The 19,460-nt window shown below is 39.7% G+C and overlaps 1 protein-coding gene across 1 annotated transcript; it reads left to right on the forward strand.

Annotated features, from left to right (window-relative positions):
- Positions 1–974: 974 nt before the first annotated feature.
- Positions 975–15,390, forward strand: RAB18 (RAB18, member RAS oncogene family). Its single transcript, XM_041408591.1, has 7 exons — positions 975–1,131; positions 3,683–3,738; positions 8,910–8,971; positions 10,765–10,837; positions 12,334–12,452; positions 12,533–12,599; positions 14,130–15,390. The coding sequence occupies exons 1-7, from the start codon at positions 1,064–1,066 to the stop codon at positions 14,306–14,308; spliced, it is 624 nt and encodes a 207-aa protein (XP_041264525.1). The 5' UTR covers positions 975–1,063; the 3' UTR covers positions 14,309–15,390.
- Positions 15,391–19,460: the final 4,070 nt, after the last annotated feature.

Raw genomic sequence — 19,460 nt, forward strand, 5'->3', positions numbered from 1 at the left:
GGCCTCACAAGTTCATCTGCCTTGTGCGAACTGCTGATGTTATGAATAAAAATATACCTATTTTTATTTAAGGTTACAGAGCCTGCCTTGTGCGAACTGCTGACATGGCCTGATCTCTTCCTTTGGAGTGACTGGTTGTGTGACGGATTGCTGTGATTATGGAGGAGCCTGAACTTGTTTGTATTTGGTGCAGTCAGTCTCTGGCCTGCCCAGAGGCTGCCCAGCAGGGCCAAGGACTACAGCACCGGTCGAGGAATCTCAGGCTCATGTCTGACATGTACGCTGTTAATTTTAGAAGAGTTGCACTTGTTTACACATGGCCTGAGGTAGGTTTCAAGCCATAATAGCAGGTTAGCTGAACTGGTTATAAAGAGACTTTCTCATAGGAATTGGGAAAAAACCCAACCAAACAACATTCTTGGCTTTTGAGGGCGAATGTAAGATGCTGGTAGAAAAGCACGTGGTGTCACGTACCAGCTGGCCTCCAGTGCCGGTTTGTCCCCAGACGAGCCCGTGTTTTGGCGGCGGGCTCGGGAGCAGCTGCTCCCCGCGGGAGGCGGCAGCTGGCCCTGCTCCCGCACCGGGCGCTGCCCGCCTGCCTTCGTGCGGCGCAAGCAACCACAGAATCAGTGAGGCTGGAAAAAACCTCTGAGCTCATCGGGGCCAACCGATGATCGACCGCCACCTTGTCAACCACACCGCAGCACTGAATGCCACAGCCAGTCCTTCCTTAAACGCCTCCAGGGACTCCACCACCTCCCCGGGCAGCCCATTCCAATGTCTAATAAACCGCTGCCATTTTATTTGGTCGCTTTTCTCCCCACGGCCCCGGATTCTGACACCGACGGCAGCTGCAAACCCCGCCACGCCCCCCGCTCTCCTCAGGTCACGGCCCGGCCGCGCAGCTCTCCCTGCCACGGGGCCCGCGCATGCGCACCCCGCCCGGCCCGCTCCGCCCGCTGTAAACAAACCGCGGGCGGCCCCGCGCAGGCGCAGCGCCGCCGCCGCCGCAGCTGCGCACGGAGCGTCGGGCGGTCGGGGCCGGTCCGGGGTCGGCGTCGGGATGGACGAGGACGTGCTGACCACCCTGAAGATCCTCATCATCGGCGAGAGCGGCGTCGGCAAGTCCAGGTGGGGGGGCGCCCGCCAGCCTTCCACAGCCTCTCCCGGCCGGCCGGCTCCGGCCTAGGCCCCTTGTCGGACAATGCCGTCTGGGCGCGGCCTGCGCCCCGCAGGGCCGGGCCCGCGGGGGGAGCTCCCTTCCCGGGCAGCTCTCCGGCGGGGGAGAGGTTCCCTCCTCCTTTTCCTCCTCCTCTTCTTCCTTCTCCTTCTCCTCCGCGCTCCCGCAGCCGCCGGCCCTGAGCTGGTGTGTGCCAGGCTCAGCTGCCAGCAGATGAAGCGGGGCTCTGTCGGGCTGCCCGCGGTCACTGGGCCGCCCTGTGCCCGGGGCAGCGCTGCGCCGTGCGGAGATAGGTGCCCTTGTACAGCTCCACAGCGCTTTGGGGTTAACGTCTAGTCCATAATACAGATATGCAGAGTCACAAGTGACCCGGCATTGGGTGTGTGAGGGGGAGCAAGGGACGCAGCAAAGTAGTTCTGACACAGTAGTTCTATAACTGCTACTTATAAGCTTTATCAAGTACATTGAGGCTGTAGATAGCAGCGCTAAGGAGCTGGGGTTTTATTCATGTGTTGGTTTGGTATTTTTTTTTGGCAATAATGCATGTCCTATGCTGTCTGCTGTGACCCCAAATTACATACTAATTAGGGGAAAAAAGTGCCCATATTTGTTAAAAGTCTGTCAGTTACTCGTTTGAGTTAGCTGCTGAATTGATAATTAGTACAGTAGGCCTCTGGTGACAGACGTGACCTGAGCAAATTTCTTTTAGTTGATGTCACCTCACATATGAGTGGCCATATGGAAGAATTTTTCCTGGGGCAGATAAAACACAGGGGGTTTACATACCTATTTATATACATGTTTCCTTGCATCAGAAAGCTTGCTAAAAGAGGCATTTTGTGGAGAAAATAAAAATGCTATTAAACGGTAACAGTGGAGTTGTTCAGGCACAGGAACTTAAAATTGAATTATTCCTAAATTTATGTCTCTTACCTGTTGGTTGACTAGGAAGGGTCAAATGCTAAGCAGGTATTAGCAAGGTGGAGTAAGTGGTTATTGTCCTGAGATCTGTACAAATGTTGTCTTAAACATGGTCCCTGTGAGTGTGCTATGCTTTGTAGAAGATGATAGCTACATATGAAAAAAAGGTAGAAGGTGGCTGGGCTAGGCATGCAAGACTGGTAAAATGATGGTTTTATTCTAGTAGCAGTATAAGGCTTCCATAATTTCTGTGTTCTGAATGAAACTAATATTAGTTGTAACTAAAAATAGCTGCTCTTAAATAACATCCTTATAGAACTATCTGTGAAATCTAAAAACCTGTGTGCTGTGATTTATAATTTAAATAATAATTTAAATTAAATTATTTAAATTAAATTATTTAAATAATAATTTTTATTATTAAAGTAATAATAAAATTATTATTTTAATTATTCTTTGGTATGTAAAGCTACCATTTGCTTTTGGGGTTCTGGAATAAGGAGAGAAAAAAACTTTGGTCTGTGATTAACTTGGAGTTATCACTCATCCTCATTGAAATAAAGGAATTTCAATGGACACTGTTTTGTCATTGGAGGACTGTGTCCAAATGCTAAAAAGCACTTGACTTCTAAATTCACATGCAAAAACAGGAGAAAAGAACAGGGTGGTGGGGAAGACCAAAAAGTAGATAAGGCTTTGTTTTGTTTCTCCATCCTGGAAATGAGTAGAAGCCGTGGTCATAGCAAACAGCTGCCTGCCACATGCACTTGCCACAGATGCATAAGAGTGTTGATTTTAGGAACTGCATGCTCAGAATCTTTGTCTCTCACACAAATATTTACATTTGACACTGGTGGCATTATGGGCACTTTTCTAAGGAACCCTGCAGTGCTATGGTGTGATGTGCTGTTAAATCTTGGTTGTAACTTTTTCTGTTGGTAGCAGACACATTCATCAGGATGGGGGAAATGTTGTGTGTATGAGTTGTTAACACGAAGAAATACAAAATCATAAAAACGCTGGTGAGCTATTTCTGCTCTTCAGACTCTGTGGCTTTATTTCTGATGGGTGTTGTCCTTGCTGTTCCTCTGTGTGCCCAGTTCAAGGAGTTATTTCTGGGATGAAAAACTGACTTGGAATTTGTTTCTCAAGCTTACAGAAATACTGTGTGAAGCAATATTGAAACAAAACATAGTGCTTTTGTACTGAATTCTGGGAGAAGAAAAATAGAATAAGGTTGAAGTAAAACGCTTTGCAAAGCAGATCACATGACTGTTCAGGCAGCCGATTTGACAACTTGTGTGGTACTTTGTTTTCAAAGAGATGTTCTTGGTAATACCTGCAGAGATACTCAGGGCTCAGGTAGCAGAGCGTGTCTGTTCTATTCTTTCCACGTTCTTTTCTTTTTTCCATATATTCTCTCCTACCAAAAAAATAAAAAAGAATTTAAAAAAATCACATGTGAGTTGATTAGCTATGTGATCTTGCTGTTCCTTTCAGACTCGTAATTTATAGGCTTTCAGCGAGGTATGGAAATGCTGCAATAATAGTATCTCTTTTTTTTCTTTTTTCCCCTGTCAGCCTTCTGCTGCGGTTCACAGATGATACATTTGACCCAGAACTTGCAGCAACAATTGGTAAGTATGTGCTGATACTACCTTAGAAAAACCGATAACATTTTCAGTGTAAAATTGTGCTTTGTTCAGACTTGTTTAACATATAGTTCTGGAAGAGCTACTACTCTCCTACTGATTTATCTGTGCAGAATAGCTGTCAGGTTTTTTACTAATAATATTGCTGTCCAGACCTTGTGTCTGTGTAATATGATACTTGGTAGCTAGCTTCAGACTCTGTAGCAGGTAGTGTTAACTCTTCTGACTTCAAACAATACTAAAGTGCGCTGGGCTCTGCGTGGCGTCTGCTTTTGCTCTGTAGAGAGGAAATTACAATGTGGCTTTTTTTTCCTTCTGCTTAGTAATCAGTTCCTTGGCAGCTAGACTCCTGAGAAAAGTGGAAGAGAGCCAGGAATCTGGAGCTGCTGGGGAAAAAGGCAGTGACGTGTCACTGCTGTGCTGGTGTTATACCTACCAGCATGGGTCAGTTGTGCTGGGGGAGAGGGACCCAGAATGCAGGATACACTAAGTGGGTTGGTTCTCAAAGGGAGCAAAATGGAGCTTTTAAGAGTGTGATGCAGCTCTGTGCCAAAGTAATAACTGAAATTATGGAAAATAGAGATATGTTTTCACACCATCATTTCAGTTGCATTTTTTACTTTCTCTGTAGGAAGAATTCTGTCTAAGAACTTATATAGAATTTTTTTCTTTTGAGTTCCGCTATTGGTAAGCAAAACCAGCTCTGTCTAATTTATTAAGAATTAAATAAATTGATCTTTTATTTTCATTAACATTAATAAGATTCAGGAGTACTATTTCATATAAAGCACTGAGAAGCCAAGGGGAGGAATGTGGCCTATTTTTGTTCATTCCATTGCTTATAAAAAATGAAGTTGTGCAAGTAGCCCCACCTCAGTTTGTGAGGGAGGATAGTGTGGAAGGCAACAGGAATGAAATAGATCAGGTGGTAAAGATGGCAATCTTGGATTCTAATCTAATAGTTTTGGCACTGTGTATACTTCAGGTCCTGTTACTTTCTTGATGTGCCAACCATGGGAGCCAGGCAGTTAGTGCAGAATAGCTACTTCAGCTTTCACGATGTTTTGGATACCAAAAGAGTAGCTCAGTCTCTGAGTGGGCATCTTTATTGTTTGGGGTTTTTCTGTTTGTTTTTAATGCTGGGGTTTCTTTGTTTTTTATTCTGCTGTTTGTATCTGTGTCAAAAACTGGCATAATTTGAGAAACTGAGGAAATGTTTCCTGAAGGAATTCTTCTTCGCATTTGTAAACATGCACAACAGCATTTGTGGTAGCTAGTCACTGATTGTTAAATAGCAACATTTCAAGGTTTGTTGCTGGCAGGTCCTATTCTGCTCTATTTCTGATGTGGAAAAGGAGGAAGAGTACTCAATGTAAACATTACTTCAGATAGCAAATATACTAATCTGGAATGAATGTGATCATTTGGCAGGAGAACTCAGTTTCTAGAAATTGAGCAAATGCTGGCGTAGATCACTCTGTTAGGCCCAACCAGCTGATGTTTGAGGTAGTGCTGGGCAGTAGAGCTACTGTGACCCCAGCTATGCAAGTCTACAGCATGGTGTGAGGGCTCCTGGGGGATAGCAGATTCATTTTTTGTCAGCTTAACTGGAAGAGGACAGAGTCTAAGTTCCTATTTGTTTTCTCATTTTTCTTTTTAAACTACTATCCAGTGCCATTGCCACTTTTCTGGTGAATGTATTTCTAAGAAGCAGAATGTCAGATTTAAATTCAGGGCATGATTTGTTGTTCATGTAGATAAAGCAGTTGGAGTGAGTTCCTAGAGGTAACTATTCTGCTGCACGAAGACAGACCCTAGATGCCAATTTCAGGTACTAACAAGATGGTGAAATGTCAAAACATTTTGTGAGTCTTGGCTTGGAGTTCTTTTTGTGCTAATTAAACATACTATTTTGTTTTGAGAGTTTGGGGACAGAAGGACAGAAGAGGTTTTAAAGCCTTTCCTGTTGAAACTGAAGAGTATTGTGCTTTTTCATAATGAATGGAATATAAATAATGTCTTCTTTCAATGTCATCTGCATACTGACTGCTGAACTGCCTAACATGACTATTTTTTTTTAATTTGGTTTGAAAGTGAGGAGAACTTTGGTTGGTTTGGTTTTCTCTAAGATATAGCAAGAAGTGCACACAAACCCACAATACTGAGGAAAGCCTTGAGAGCAGTACAACTGATCCCCTGTGATGAGCTGTTGAGACATCTTAACCTTCACAGATTGCACAGACCTGTTGGGTGCAATTTAAAAGAAACCTTAAATTATTGTTTCATGTGGGTTATTCTTCAGAACTTAGCAAAAATCCTGTGATTTTCTTCAAAGAATAAGCTGCTTTTGGCAAATAGTTCAGCTTTAGTAGCTTTAGTTGGATTAAACAGGTTGTATTTAACCTGGCAGATTACCTGTCCTTGTATTCTCTTGAGGCTGGCCTGTTTGTTGGGTTTCATTACATGGATCTTACCAGACTACTTGTACCCCAGTATTTTCTGTTGTCCTTACTGCTCGTGCTTGTTTTCACTTGCTTGCTCTCTGTAGGAGAGAGAGATTGTAGATAAGTGTTCAGTGCAATTCATTTGCAATATTTTGCAAATGAAGTGATGTATTGAGATCTGATGTCTCTTTTTAGCTTTCCTTGCATTTGGAGTCCTCAAACTCCTAAGCTGTCCAGCTTGTCACTTACCTACAACACAAATACTACACTGTAGCTAATTGTGCACTTACTATAAACACAGCGTAGCATTAGTGGCCTGAATGTGAGAGCAGTATCAGTGACAGAGCTGCTTCCTACAGATTGTAAGGCTGTAGTATGCCAGTGTGTAGTGCTGAGGCAGGAGGTGTAACACACAGGGGTAGAGTCCAGCAGTGCTGTCTTGTTGCTGGTGGAAAGCACTGTCAGCTTTCTGCTGTCAAGGGTAGACACATCACTCTTGCAGGGTCAGAACTGCTACCTGTCACACAAACATGTATGTATTTCACTGTTGGTTTTAGGAAATATAAGTATCCTGTTTGTTCAATTCGACAAGATTTTCTTGAGACTTAAATTTTTTTCTACTTGTTTTTCCTTATAGCAGGTATAGGCAACCAAAAACCTAAGTATTTAAAAATTTTCTTTTTGTTTTGGCTTTGAAATGTGTTAAGCTCCTTTGTTTGTTAGAATTCCATTTTACTTGTCTCAGTCACTTTAAAGGGTGTATTTTGGTGTGTTATTTAGTTCATTTTCATACTTTTGCTTTTCAACAGTCAGTTTAATGCATGAGGTTTAGTCACTTTTTTAGTTTCTTATTTTACTTGCATTGGTCTTGCAAAATTTAAAGTGATTTTTAAACCAGCAGCAAAGCTAATATAAAGGTGTGTATATCTATTTCCATTAAATGGAAATTGCTGAACTGTGCAGGCACAAGATACTGAATGTGTTTACAGAATGGGGGAAGGGTATTGTGGCTTCAGAATACATAAAATATGTTTATCTTAAGAAAGAAATTTTATTTCTTGAAATTATTATTATGTATTTTGTCATGTTAAGTATCCCAGAGACTTGTAATATCTGCAGTTACAAGTTTTGGTGCCAGACAAATGGATAAAAGAATGCACTGTGAACTGTTGGACATGCTGACCTAACTGCAGATGGGGATTTTTGGAGTTCAGGGGAAGAAACATGCAATTACAGTGGAAGAAAGAGATTCTGTTAGTCTGCAAGTTACTGCTGAGTGCTGAAAAGAGGACAGAACAGAATGTTCTCTAGGATCAAATTGAGTCAAATTGGTAGCAAAGCAGCCTTCTGTGAACTAGGTAAAGTTCTGAGAACTGGCGTTTAAAATGAAGTTAATAACAACTGTTCTGTTAACATAACTGTAGAATAATGTACCATTCTTGTGCGTGGTATTTAGCATTGTGTTACTGCTAAGCTAGGGACTAAGAGTCCTAATACCTGAAAAAAACTAAGTTCTGTTCAGTTACTATAAAAGTTGATGTACTTTGGGAAAATTTTGCTTGAAAGAGAGTATGGGCTTCTTCCAGTGCAGAATGTTGTTGGAAAAACAACTGACATTTCAGGGAACACTTCAGTGAGCTGAAGCTGTGAAACAGTGGAATAAGAATTGTATTTACTTATTTTGAAACAAAGCTCTTTTGAAGTTCAGTGCAACTGAAGTTTTAATCTGCTTGTAATACGCAGTTTCTTAATCATCCTATATATCCTTTGTGACTTTAAGTTGAATGTATTTTGGCAACTGCTTGTATTTGTTTGTAATGTGCATGAATTTTGGAATGTAAGTGCAGCGCACTCATCCCAAGCTCTACTCGTTTTGTATCAGAATAGTTTAATTCTTTTTCTGGTAGGGAGTGTGATAATTGACATTGTAATTCCAAGTACAAAAAGGTTGCTGTTGTACTTGAAAGTTGTTCTTGTAGAAGTATCAGCTTTCCATACTGCTACTTCATTTTAGAGCTGCTGCCTGGTGAGAAGTGAAAGTCGCTCTAAAATACTTGAAATGTATTTTCTGGGTAGTTACTTGCTATTAGTAACCTAAGGGTTATATTAAAGCATAATGGATCATAGTTCTGATGAGCCTCTCAAACGGATGTGTGTCACTATATCATTTAAATTTGCAGTCTAACAAGCCTAAATTTGCAGCACTAACATGCTGTTCTCCTTGGCTTGAGTTTTGTGCATCTTGTCCTTGAGCAATTGATAGGCTGCTAGTTCCTGGGGGTGGAGGATACGTGAAGGGGAAGAATTGTCACATGTTGGAGTAGATGACTGACCAGCAGAACCATTATCTTGTTGTCTGTTTGGAGAGTGTTTGTGAGTAATGAATAGAAAGTTAATCCATTTGAATTATGAACTTGAAAATTTGTCCAGGAATAGGTGCTTTAATACAAGAGATACAGTATTTGCCTTACTTCCATAAGATATTTTGAGTCAATGGCTTAAAAGCCCCTTAAGCTTTTGCAAAAGCATGTCACCAAGAAAACCTTACATTTTGAGCAAGGTTCATAAATAGCTAATGGAACTTATTCTTCCTGCTCATGTCAAAACATGGGGTTTTTTGGCATTTGATTTTATTTTTTCCATTTTTCTTTATTGTTTTTTCAAAGATAACTGTAATATGTTTGAAGAACTAAAATATTTTTCTTCCTCTAGGTGTGGACTTCAAGGTGAAAACTATTTCAGTTGATGGAAACAAAGCTAAACTGGCAATATGGGTAAGTCTCTCCTAAGTTCTTCATGTGTTGCTTTCTTTAGGAGTAGCTGGGGTTTCTATAATGTATAGTTTGTATAGAATCCTTTTCTGTTAGTATGAAGGTGATTTGGAGAAGTGGGAGGTTAATACTGCAGCATTCAGAAGTTGCAGTGAGCTGTGGGACAGCTGGCTGTGGGGGTAGCTCTGCTGCTTGTGAGCTTCTGCAGTACTAATTGCAGATCTGGTTGGGAAAGAAGTGGAGAGAAGGAGGAACTAAATGGTATTAAATCAGTAGAAGGGTGCACTTCTTTACTAAATTTTCCCTATAATGATGACGTTGTGTATTAATAGGTTAAGAATTACAGTTGTGTGCTCATATGTTACCTCTTTAGACCCATTTTTTGTCTAAACTTCATAGCCATCATATGAAGACTTTTATAAGCTCAACATCAGAATTATTTGTAGCAGATGCATTTCAAAGAGAGAGTATGTATATAATCATAGCTTTAGTGTGTTCAACTTCTGCCATAGTTAAAAGTAGAGCTTCCATTACAGCAAGTGAAGAAAAATTATTCCCAAGCTTTTAAAAAATATTCTCCATTGTGTAAACCAGCCTCCACACTTCTGTGACTTGAAGCTCATTTTTGAATAGTCAGACCCAGTCGTGTCTTCTGGTACCAAGCAAGATTAAAACTTTGTTTCTCATATGAGTAAGATATCAGACCTTTGTTTCCTTGGGAAGTAGTAGTAGAACATGAAATGTGTATTGCAGTGTTTCTGTAGCTTGGAGGGTGCTTCATACCTCACTAACAAACAGAACTAATGTCTTAGTTACAGTAGGAATCATCAGTGAAATAAATGGGTTTGACAAGGAAAATAAATGCAATAGTTTGACAGAAAATGAAGAATGCATACAGGAGGAAAACCAGACTGATAGCAAAACAAGGAATGATAAGTTAGGGGATTTTTTCTGCCATTTTGGTGAATAGAAAGAAATAATCATGAGGTAAACTGGAAAAGAAAAACTTGTGAAGGTGCATCATGACACAAAGCCAGTTTTAGATGTGTGGCATTGACTGAGTGGCTTGTAGGATGTTGAAGTTTAATTTGCTTATCCAGGTTCTTTGTCAGGGAGTCCACAGTGTTTCATGTGTCACTTCTAACCTGGGTAAATTAAGAAAGTTGTTTAAATATTCTGTGCATAAAGCCTTCAATGAGTGTGCAATATAACTTTATCTCTGCCAAGAAAACAGGTTTCTAATTTTGGTGGGTTATGGGGTTTTTTTCAGAGCTATTGACCCTTTAAATTTTAGGATGTAAACTCAACTTTGCTTAAAACCAGAGAAACCTTTGACTTATTCCTGCTTCTGTTGTGTTATAGCATGTTAGTCCATTTACCCAGATACTCAGTCAAATTTAACTGGACCAAGTGATTGAAGTGAAGGAACTGGTTTTGTTGTCATGAGCTGTGATGCTTGTTAGAAAATCTTAGTACTGCAGCTATGCTGCTTTCTTGCTGGTTGCTGCAATACTAGCTGCAGATGAAATGCCTTTGCAGAAAATGGCCATCTTACTGTTATATAATCCAGTTACATGCTACATCTAGTAGTTCAAAGGTGCTTCCTGGGACAGACTGCATAAAATCTCAAAATTAATGTGTAGTAAAACAGCAGGGGATGGAATAAACTCAGCTAATCTGCTAGTGGAATATAGTTTAAATCTTATTCTGTATGTTCATTAGAAGTAGAATAGCTGAAAGCTAAACTGTATTCTGCTCAAATTCTGAATAATGGAACTTTTTGTATGGCTTACTAGGATACTGCAGGTCAAGAGCGGTTCAGAACATTAACCCCCAGTTACTACAGAGGTGCACAAGGTGTTATCCTAGGTAAGTATATCTTTGCATGCTAGCTCAAATGTTTGTGGTTTTCTCATGCATTGGAGTTACACAAACTCATATAGCCTTTATATAATATCTAAGTGGTGTTTAAAATCTTTGTATCTGTGTTGAACAACTCATAAAAGCATCTTGGTGTCTCAACTTCTTTCTTGTGTAGTCAATCTGACCAGCTTGAGAACCTCTGTTTTTTGCATGAGAATAAAAGCTACTACTCTCTGAAAGGATAGCTTGGAGCTGTTATCCTTGTGCTGTCATAAATTTGTCTTTTATTTATTGCTTTTTATTCTTGCCTGTGCTTACGAAGTGCAGAGTAAAAAATAATTCTCCTCAGTGTAGTCTCTCTATATCCTCTCTATATCAGTATGATACATCCTCATTGTTTTTTTCCTAATGAAATTAATAACATAAACCACGTGGAATCTGGCTAAGGTTTTTTGTTACTTGTTTCCCAACTTATGGAATGTTACACAGAGAATCACTTAGAAAAGACCAGCTGGACATGTAGAAAGCACCAGTCTGTGTTTGAGAAACCCGGGCAAAACCCATAATTTCAGCTTCATGGTCAAGTCTCATTTGTGCTTTTTTTTGGTGTATGGAAGCATGTTTTCTAGGCACTGAGCTCTGTAGTCTACTTCTCCACTGCTGGGAGTGAGGAGCTGACTAAAGTAAGGGCAGGGATGTACATTTAATTTTCTTGAAGTTGCTTCTGACTTTAGAGAGTCCTGCTAAGCTGTTGTGTCTAGTTAAATTGTTTAATGGGGAATAACATCTGTCATGTGACTTCCTGGTAGGTTTCCCAAGCTGTGAGTTGTGTTATCTTCCTGGTATGGGAAGGTGCTGTTAAAACATGTTGTATCAAGTCACTTAATTGCACCGAACCTGCCACTTACTTCCTGTTGAAAGCTGTAAACAAGCACTGTTAGGGAGATAGAAGGTTCTGCTGTTGAGATTTGCTGTCCCCTTTTATTTAGTATCTCCTGACTATTTCTTTGTCACCTGTCTTCCAAAAAATGAGGCTGTTCATGCAAGCCAACTTAGAGATTTGATTGAAAGGAGCTGTTTATGCCTATCTGCATGTAGGATGTGAAAACAATGGAAAAAACCCACTTTCATAGCTTCAGTACTGAAGGTTGTGCCATCCTGTTTGCATAGCTGTTGTGTAGTGATTTTAAATATCCTACGTGAGGGATCAGCTAGTTTAGAATTCCTTGGAGAATGATAGTCTCTAGCCTGTAAGCTAGGATATATCAAGGAATATTAGTCTGGGAACTGTAGGTGGCTGGAACTTGGAGTTGTTCTGCCTCAGTGATTTGAGTTGTTAGATGTCCTGCTTTCTTTCCAGTTGTTTGTACAGAAGGTAAATTTGAATCCTTAGAACTCCTTCAGTTTTCTGATTCAAAAAAGCCATCATTTTTGCTGCTTTTGTAATGTAAGCTGTAATTCTTGGAAAAATATTGTGAAATAATATCACTAATATCTTTCAGTTTATGATGTCACAAGAAGAGATACTTTTGTCAAGCTGGATAACTGGTTAAATGAATTGGAAACTTACTGCACAAGGAATGACATAGTGCAAATGTTAGTTGGAAACAAGATTGATAAGGTAAACCAAATTCAACTGCAGTAAGTAATCTGCTGGTATATTTTGTTAATAAGGAATATTAATGCTTTGTTTTATTATAGGAAAACCGTGAAGTTGACAGAAATGAAGGCCTCAAATTTGCAAGAAAACATTCCATGTTGTTCATAGGTATGTTATAGATGCTTGCAGAGATCTTTCTTAATTTTTGTTACATAAGGAAAAGTACCACTTCTGTAGGATTGAGAGTCTTTGTGTGTACAGTCCAATTAATGATATTTCTCACCTGTGCTGGGCACAAAGATAATGGGTATTCCTGTTTCTTAAAATTGTGCCTGTCCAGATACCTGTTCTAGCTGTGGATGATTATGTAGAAATTCATAAGGATGAAGGGCAGAGTACAGGTTCTCTATAGTGTGATGAAACCTGTTTGGGTTTTTGTCTGATTTCATTCCCCAGCTGACTTGCTAAATTAATAACAGAAGCAAAATGGAAGAGGGAAAACTGGTGCTGGTGGCCAGCCTTCAGTATAGCAAAATGGCTGGTACCTGAGAGAAATCTGTGTTAGAACTGGGATGTAAAAACAGGTAGGTATATAATTAACTTATGAATGGTGGGTGGGATTGAGTAATGACATAATTATGACTGGAGCAAATATATTGGTCTCATCTTGCTGCAAAATGAAATGGGTCTTGTAGGCAAAGCCATATAATGCTAAATTAAAAAATGGGTGTTGAAGTGACTCTTTATGCACATGTTTATTATGTGTTTCACCTAAGGATCAGAAGGAATTATTTTACAGGATTATTCCAGTAGCGAAGCAGTTCATTGATATGTACTCATTCATTCTTGTACTTAGACTTAGGTTCTTTGTCTGACTGAAGACTTACTTGTTTAGTGTCCTGCTGTGTTTCTTTTTAGCCACAGCGTCAGATGTGGAAATAAAAGTTCAAAGTTGAGGCACAAGCTACTGAGAGCATGGGAGATGAAAACAGAAATGAAAATTAGACTATAAGTGTGCATATATGTATGTGTGTGTATATATAGATGTATATATATGCATGCTACCTATGCTAAGTATCTGCGTGGCTGTGTAGATGAACAGGGCAAGCCCTTGTGGGGCTTGAACAATTTCTGATGGTGTCTGTTGTTCTCATAACCTAACCTGTGGGCAGATTTCTTAGTCTTGGTCAAAGTAAGGATCCTGAGTGAAATTACCTAGAGTTCTGCGAACTGCAAAAGGAATGAGATGCATTATTGCTTTTATCAGATGAGTTTTGTCATGGAGACTGACCCAGAATCCTGCAGTATGGATCCTTGATTCATATGGTCTGATGGTACTACGATTATGATTAATGTACAGAACTGAAACACAGAATGGCCAACAAGTTTTTCAGACAAGAATCCAAATTTTTCTTATTGGGGTGCTTTCCACAGGAAAATAAAGCTAAGCTATAGCTGTCTCTGTATGGTCAGGTGAAGTTTGACTTGAAAGCTCTTCTATTAAAAATATTTTGATGTGCTACCTGTGTGGTGACAAATCCACATAGTTGCCAATTTTGGCACCGCTGTGTTTTTAGGAATAGGTTGTAGAAGTTTTAAGTCTGTTGTAGGTTGAGACTTAACTGAAAGAGAAATATTAAACAAGTTACCAGAATATGCTAATGCTTGGTGTTTTTTTTTTTTGTGTCCCTTCTCCAGAGGCAAGTGCAAAAACATGTGATGGTGTGCAGTGTGCCTTTGAAGAACTTGTTGAAAAAATCATTCAGACTCCTGGACTGTGGGAAAGTGAAAACCAAAACAGAGGTGTAAAGTTATCAAACAAGGAAGAAGGATATGGAGGAGGAGGAGCATGTGGTGGATATTGTTCTATGTTATAAACTTTGGGAAGCTTATTCTTTGCATATTTAAACAGATAGTTACATCTTTCTGTACATAAAGTCATTAAATGCTATTTTTAGGGACCTTGCAGTTTGCACATATTTGTTTTGTATCATGGCAGTGAACACTTGTAGAAAAAATGTTCTGCAGCTTTCCCAGTCTGAAAATGTTATGGTAAGCATGCCCAATTTGCAATCTTCAGGTTTTTATAAGTAGCATTAATAATGTGCAAGAACAAAAGCACTAAAAATTTTACAACTGTATACATTAATTGTGTAACTACTCTAAACAAATCCATCTAACAAATACTGCATTGTCTGCTCTTTGTCTTATTTTTAAATTCTGTTAAAATTATAGAACTACGTAGTGTGCACAGATCTTGGAAACAGTATGAACTATAAATGTTACAGTTCATTTCTTCTAGTAAATCCTTTTTTTAAGGTATTAAAAGCAGCAGGATTATACAGTTCTTAGACAAATCTGCTAAAATTTTGTCTTTCAACAGTGCAGTCTAAAACACAAATTGGCACAGGCCCTAGTTGGCATCAGCACTTTCTTGAAGAGATGCTTTGAAAGCTTCCTTTGCAAAGCTGGGAGACGCCATGTTTTCCTTTTAATCATCACTTCAGTTGATGGCTTAACTGGAGTTTTAATCCTGTGATATTTATATACTAAATTTGTGGTACTCTTGCACTCTAGGTTTTTATGATGGTCTGCTCTAGACTTGCTGCAGAAAGTCTTCATTATTGGCAAGGGGTCTGAGTGATGTCATTGTTCTTTCATTGTGAATCATTTTGCCACACTTCAGTATGGATTCCTAATTTTCTGAAATGTTTGTACTATAAGTTTATCTCAACTGTAGCTCACTGTGACTGTGAGATCTCTTATCACGTCTGCTTTGTGCAGCTACTTATTCCGAAATAAAACTTCTGTCAGACACTAAATGGGAAGCTATAGGGCTTCTTGATCTCTGTATGAAAAAATACTATTGCAATGAGTATTCACTTGAATTTACTGTATCAAAGCCAATGGTTTGTTTCAGAAGACTTGTATAGACTTAAATAAATTTTTTTCCACAGTATTCAACTTTTTTTAACCTCTTTCTATTGCAGAGTTCTATATTTTCTAGCACATATGGTTTAAACAAGGTCATTTCGTACGTACAAAAGACAAAGATGCTGTGCAGGATTTTTAAATAATCACTATAGTGCAGTCAGCAAACGAATTATTAGTCAGTTTCTTGTAAATATAGTGAATGACAGCATCTTTTGTTACTGCAAGGTTTTGTCTAATTGTCAGCGTATGATCTGTGTTTTGCAACAGGTCTTGGCTGCTTCGGTTAAAATACATTCTCTTCACACAGAAACTTTGTTTTCTATTCTGTTTTATACTTGATAGAAAACTAACAAATTTTGAAGGCTTAACTATGCTAGTTGTTTTTTCTAAATATTGTATCTAGTATTGCTAATGTAGTAGGATAATTTAAATATGTACTTGTAATTAATATTAAATATGCATAAACATTATATTAAAATCTTAGATTTGCATTACTGTTGCATGCAGAGTATGTTGGCTGAGCAAATCATGTTTGTTAGCATTGAGGTCAAAGGATTTTGGCTTTTGTAACCTCACAGTGGAGGAAAGTTGTAGGTGAATTAAAACTGAACAACTTACTTGCCAACTACTGCTGACAAAATTATCATAATGCTGGCAGATGCTTGTAATTTATTTCCATATCTGTTTCCCCCCTAGTTTGGGTGCATCCCTATGCTTAGAAGAGGCTTAACTTTTGGTTTCTCACAGAAAGTCCTTTTATCCCAGGACCTGGATTCATCTCTCATTCTGCCTTTGCCAGATCTGACAGCTTTTGTCAGAGGGAGGGAATGGCAGGGCGCTCTGAATAGTGGGTATTGTTCTGTGAAACAATTGAGTCATTCCTTACTGCACTGCAAAATATTTCTGGGAGAGAAGTATTCTGAAACAGCATAATTAGTGAGACGGAGGGCAGTTAGACGGGTGGTTTTCTTTAAGTAGATGTTTTCTAATTGACTTGCAACTAGCTTTTCTGTCTTCATCTTTTAAACCTGTTTAGTTATGTCCCTGAGGAATGTTTTTCCTAGAGCATCACTTCTTTTCATCGTTTCTCTGTCAAGAGGCTCTACTCTGGAAGGCTGTGTTCTTGCACTTCCAGTATTTGTTAAAGAAAATTTGGCAACAGTTACTGTGCTACATTTTTTAATTCTTTCTCTTGCCTCTTTTTTATTTTTTTTTAATATATATGAAGATGTGGGTTGTGGAGCTGCCATCTTGCAAATGAATCTGTTCCCATGCTTCCTGAGTTTTTCCCCCTTTGTAGGTCAGGTTATCTCTAAGTGCACATCCATTGTTGTAGGTGTAATACAAGTGTATCTGAAACTACTACAGGCTGTACCATAAGCTCTGCTCAAAGATGATGTGGGCCTGTTTGTGGAATGGTGGGTGTATCGCATCCAGAGAAGTATGTGCAAGAGGTCCTTCAGCCTACCTCAGTCGGCAGCAGAGGGATAATGGAGAGAGCTGTTGCCCTTCATCAAGTAATGAGAATGAGTCCATGTCCATGGCAGGGAGTTTTATACACTAAAGCACGAAACCACAGTGAAGTAACTAAAATCTTCTGTCATCACGAAAGGCAGTTAAAGTTGCTTCCAGTTAATTTACTCCAGTCAATAAAATGCTGATTAGCAGTTTAGTACTCAGGCCTGGCAGGTGTTTTTTGTAGGCTTTACACTAGCCTGGAAGAATATGGCACAGCACTTGCATCTTCTTAAATTTACACTTGAGAATACTGCTAAGTGTTGTTATGGTTTTGTCTTGTATTTCTTCTGTTGCTGTTTTAAAAAGGGCGGTGGGACAGGCTTCTGATGGAGCTTTCAAGATGCTGGGATTTTTATTGCTAGTGGGTTTTTGTCCCAACTACAGCATAACTTTTCCTGTTCTCCTGCTGCAATAATGAGATCAACAACTGGCTCAAAGTAAGTCTTAACTAAATGAAAATGAGAGTTCAGTGTGTCCCCAGACAATAACAGTGACTGCCTCATCAGCCATGGCAGAACTTCAGGGCGTGGCGGTCTTGCTGTTGCGTACCACAGTGATAAGTGCTCTGTAAGATTCCTTTTTAGTTCCCTTGTTTGCCAGTAACCTGATATATAGTGAGCTACAATAACCCCTCTAATTTTGCCCTGTAGTTTGGTACAAGAATTCTATATTTTGAGGCCTGATACATATTTTCAAATACTTATAATACTTGGGCAGCCTGTGTTGTGATTAATACAAGTTACTGCTGTTTAGCTGTTGGAGGATTGTTGCAAGTGGTCATGGTGCTTCATGGTGCTGCACCCATCCTGTCCAAAGCCCCTGTGGTAGGTTTGTGTCTTGCTGTCCTGCATGCCTTACTGATGCCTGAGTAATGCCTTATTGATGAAAGCATCAATAAGCAATATTAGCATGAGCAGGACTTTTTCATGTTGCCAGACAAATCACTACATACATTTCAGACCTAGTTGAGCCTTGAAGGGCAAATGTAGTGTTTTTCCTGGCTACTGTCCAGCAGTGGGAGAAACAAAGAAAGAAGCTCTTCATTGAAACTTCCAAGTTGGTTGGTGTTTTTTTGTTTGTTTGTTTGTTTGGTTGGTTGGTTTTTTTGTTTGTTTGGGTTTTTTTGTTTTATGCATACACCCTTTGTATGTGAGTACCTATGGCACCTTAATTAAAAATTTATGAAGTGTTATATGGGCAAAGAACTATGAAGATATGTTTTCAAACTAGCACATGCATGTGTTCTGTGATTGATTTAATGCAATGGAAGTTTTGTCCTTATCCTTGTGCCTGAGTAACATCTGGTCCTTTCTGTTAGAGTGAAAATGGTCACAGTGAGTAAATATTTCTTCTTCTCATGCTCCCAGTTTCTGTAACATTTATGCACGTTTTATGTACAATGATAGCAAAATTCCCAGTCAGCTTCTAGAATTTCTGGGCTCTAGTTCTTTATTTTAGACGCTTAAAACAATCTCAGAAAAGTGTTAATATAGAAGTGTCAAATCATGATTGGAAGGAAACCCTTCTAGTGTTCTCTGTGTATCATCAGCTCTAGATTTACTGGCATCTGGTAATGACTGCTTGGATCCTTTTGACATGAGTTCTTGGTTCCCAGTTCTTAATGCTTGTCAGGCTGGACTTTCTGAGGAATGTGGCTATCCAGATGTTGTCGACAGCACAAAACTTGTTCTTTAAGAGTAATGAAAAGGTCCAGATGTAGCTATTTAGGATTAGGAGCGAAGCTGTGAACTGGGGTTCAGGGAAGAGCAGTAGCAGGCCCCCAAACTGTGAAGACAGGTTTAATAATGTGTAATACATTGTGTACACAAAACAGAAACTTATAATGCATGGTATAGTAAGCATATTAAATATAGCTGGCACTATTAATGTAATTTAATAAAATATATAAGTGTATAAACTTTTAATATCAGGGATTATATGTCATCTCTTGAAATTCAGCTTTAGATGTAATTACTTCAGTTCAGAGTAGGTATGAGATAGATAGATGGATGGATGGATGCATGCAGGCTAAGCCTGTGGGCAGCTGTCATCCAGAAGACCGGGAGTAAGGATGCTCATGGAACCAAGATGGAGGGAACCTGAGGGACTGGTATAAAGTTGTCAGGAGAGGCTTAGGTTGGATATTAGAAGATTCTTCACCCAGAGTGTGGCTGGACACTGGAACTGGCCTCCAGGGCAGTGATCACAGCACCAAGCCTGGCAGCTTTGAAAAAGTGTTTGGACAGTACTCTCAGGTACATGGTGTGACTCTTGAGGCTGGTCCTGTGCAGGGCAGGAGTTGGACTTTGATGAACCTTTTGGGTGCCTTCCAACTCAGAATACTCTTTCAAGAGTTGAGCTTTCCCTGGAAATGGACCTGGGGGTTCTGGCAGACACTGAGTGAGCCCAGGCCAGCAAAGTGCCATTGTGACAGGTCTATTTCTGTGAAGCTGCTGTCCAGTGGGGTGGCCACAGCATATACTGGTGCTTGTTGTTGTTCCTTCCCTGGGCAGGACCTGGCATCTTCCCTTACTGAGCTTCACGAGGTTCTTTTTGGCCCTTAAAAGGGATCTCCTC

Source organism: Onychostruthus taczanowskii, unplaced genomic scaffold (assembly GCF_017590055.1).
Source record: "Onychostruthus taczanowskii isolate IOZ18803 unplaced genomic scaffold, ASM1759005v1 scaffold3, whole genome shotgun sequence".
NCBI lineage: Eukaryota > Metazoa > Chordata > Aves > Passeriformes > Passeridae > Onychostruthus > Onychostruthus taczanowskii.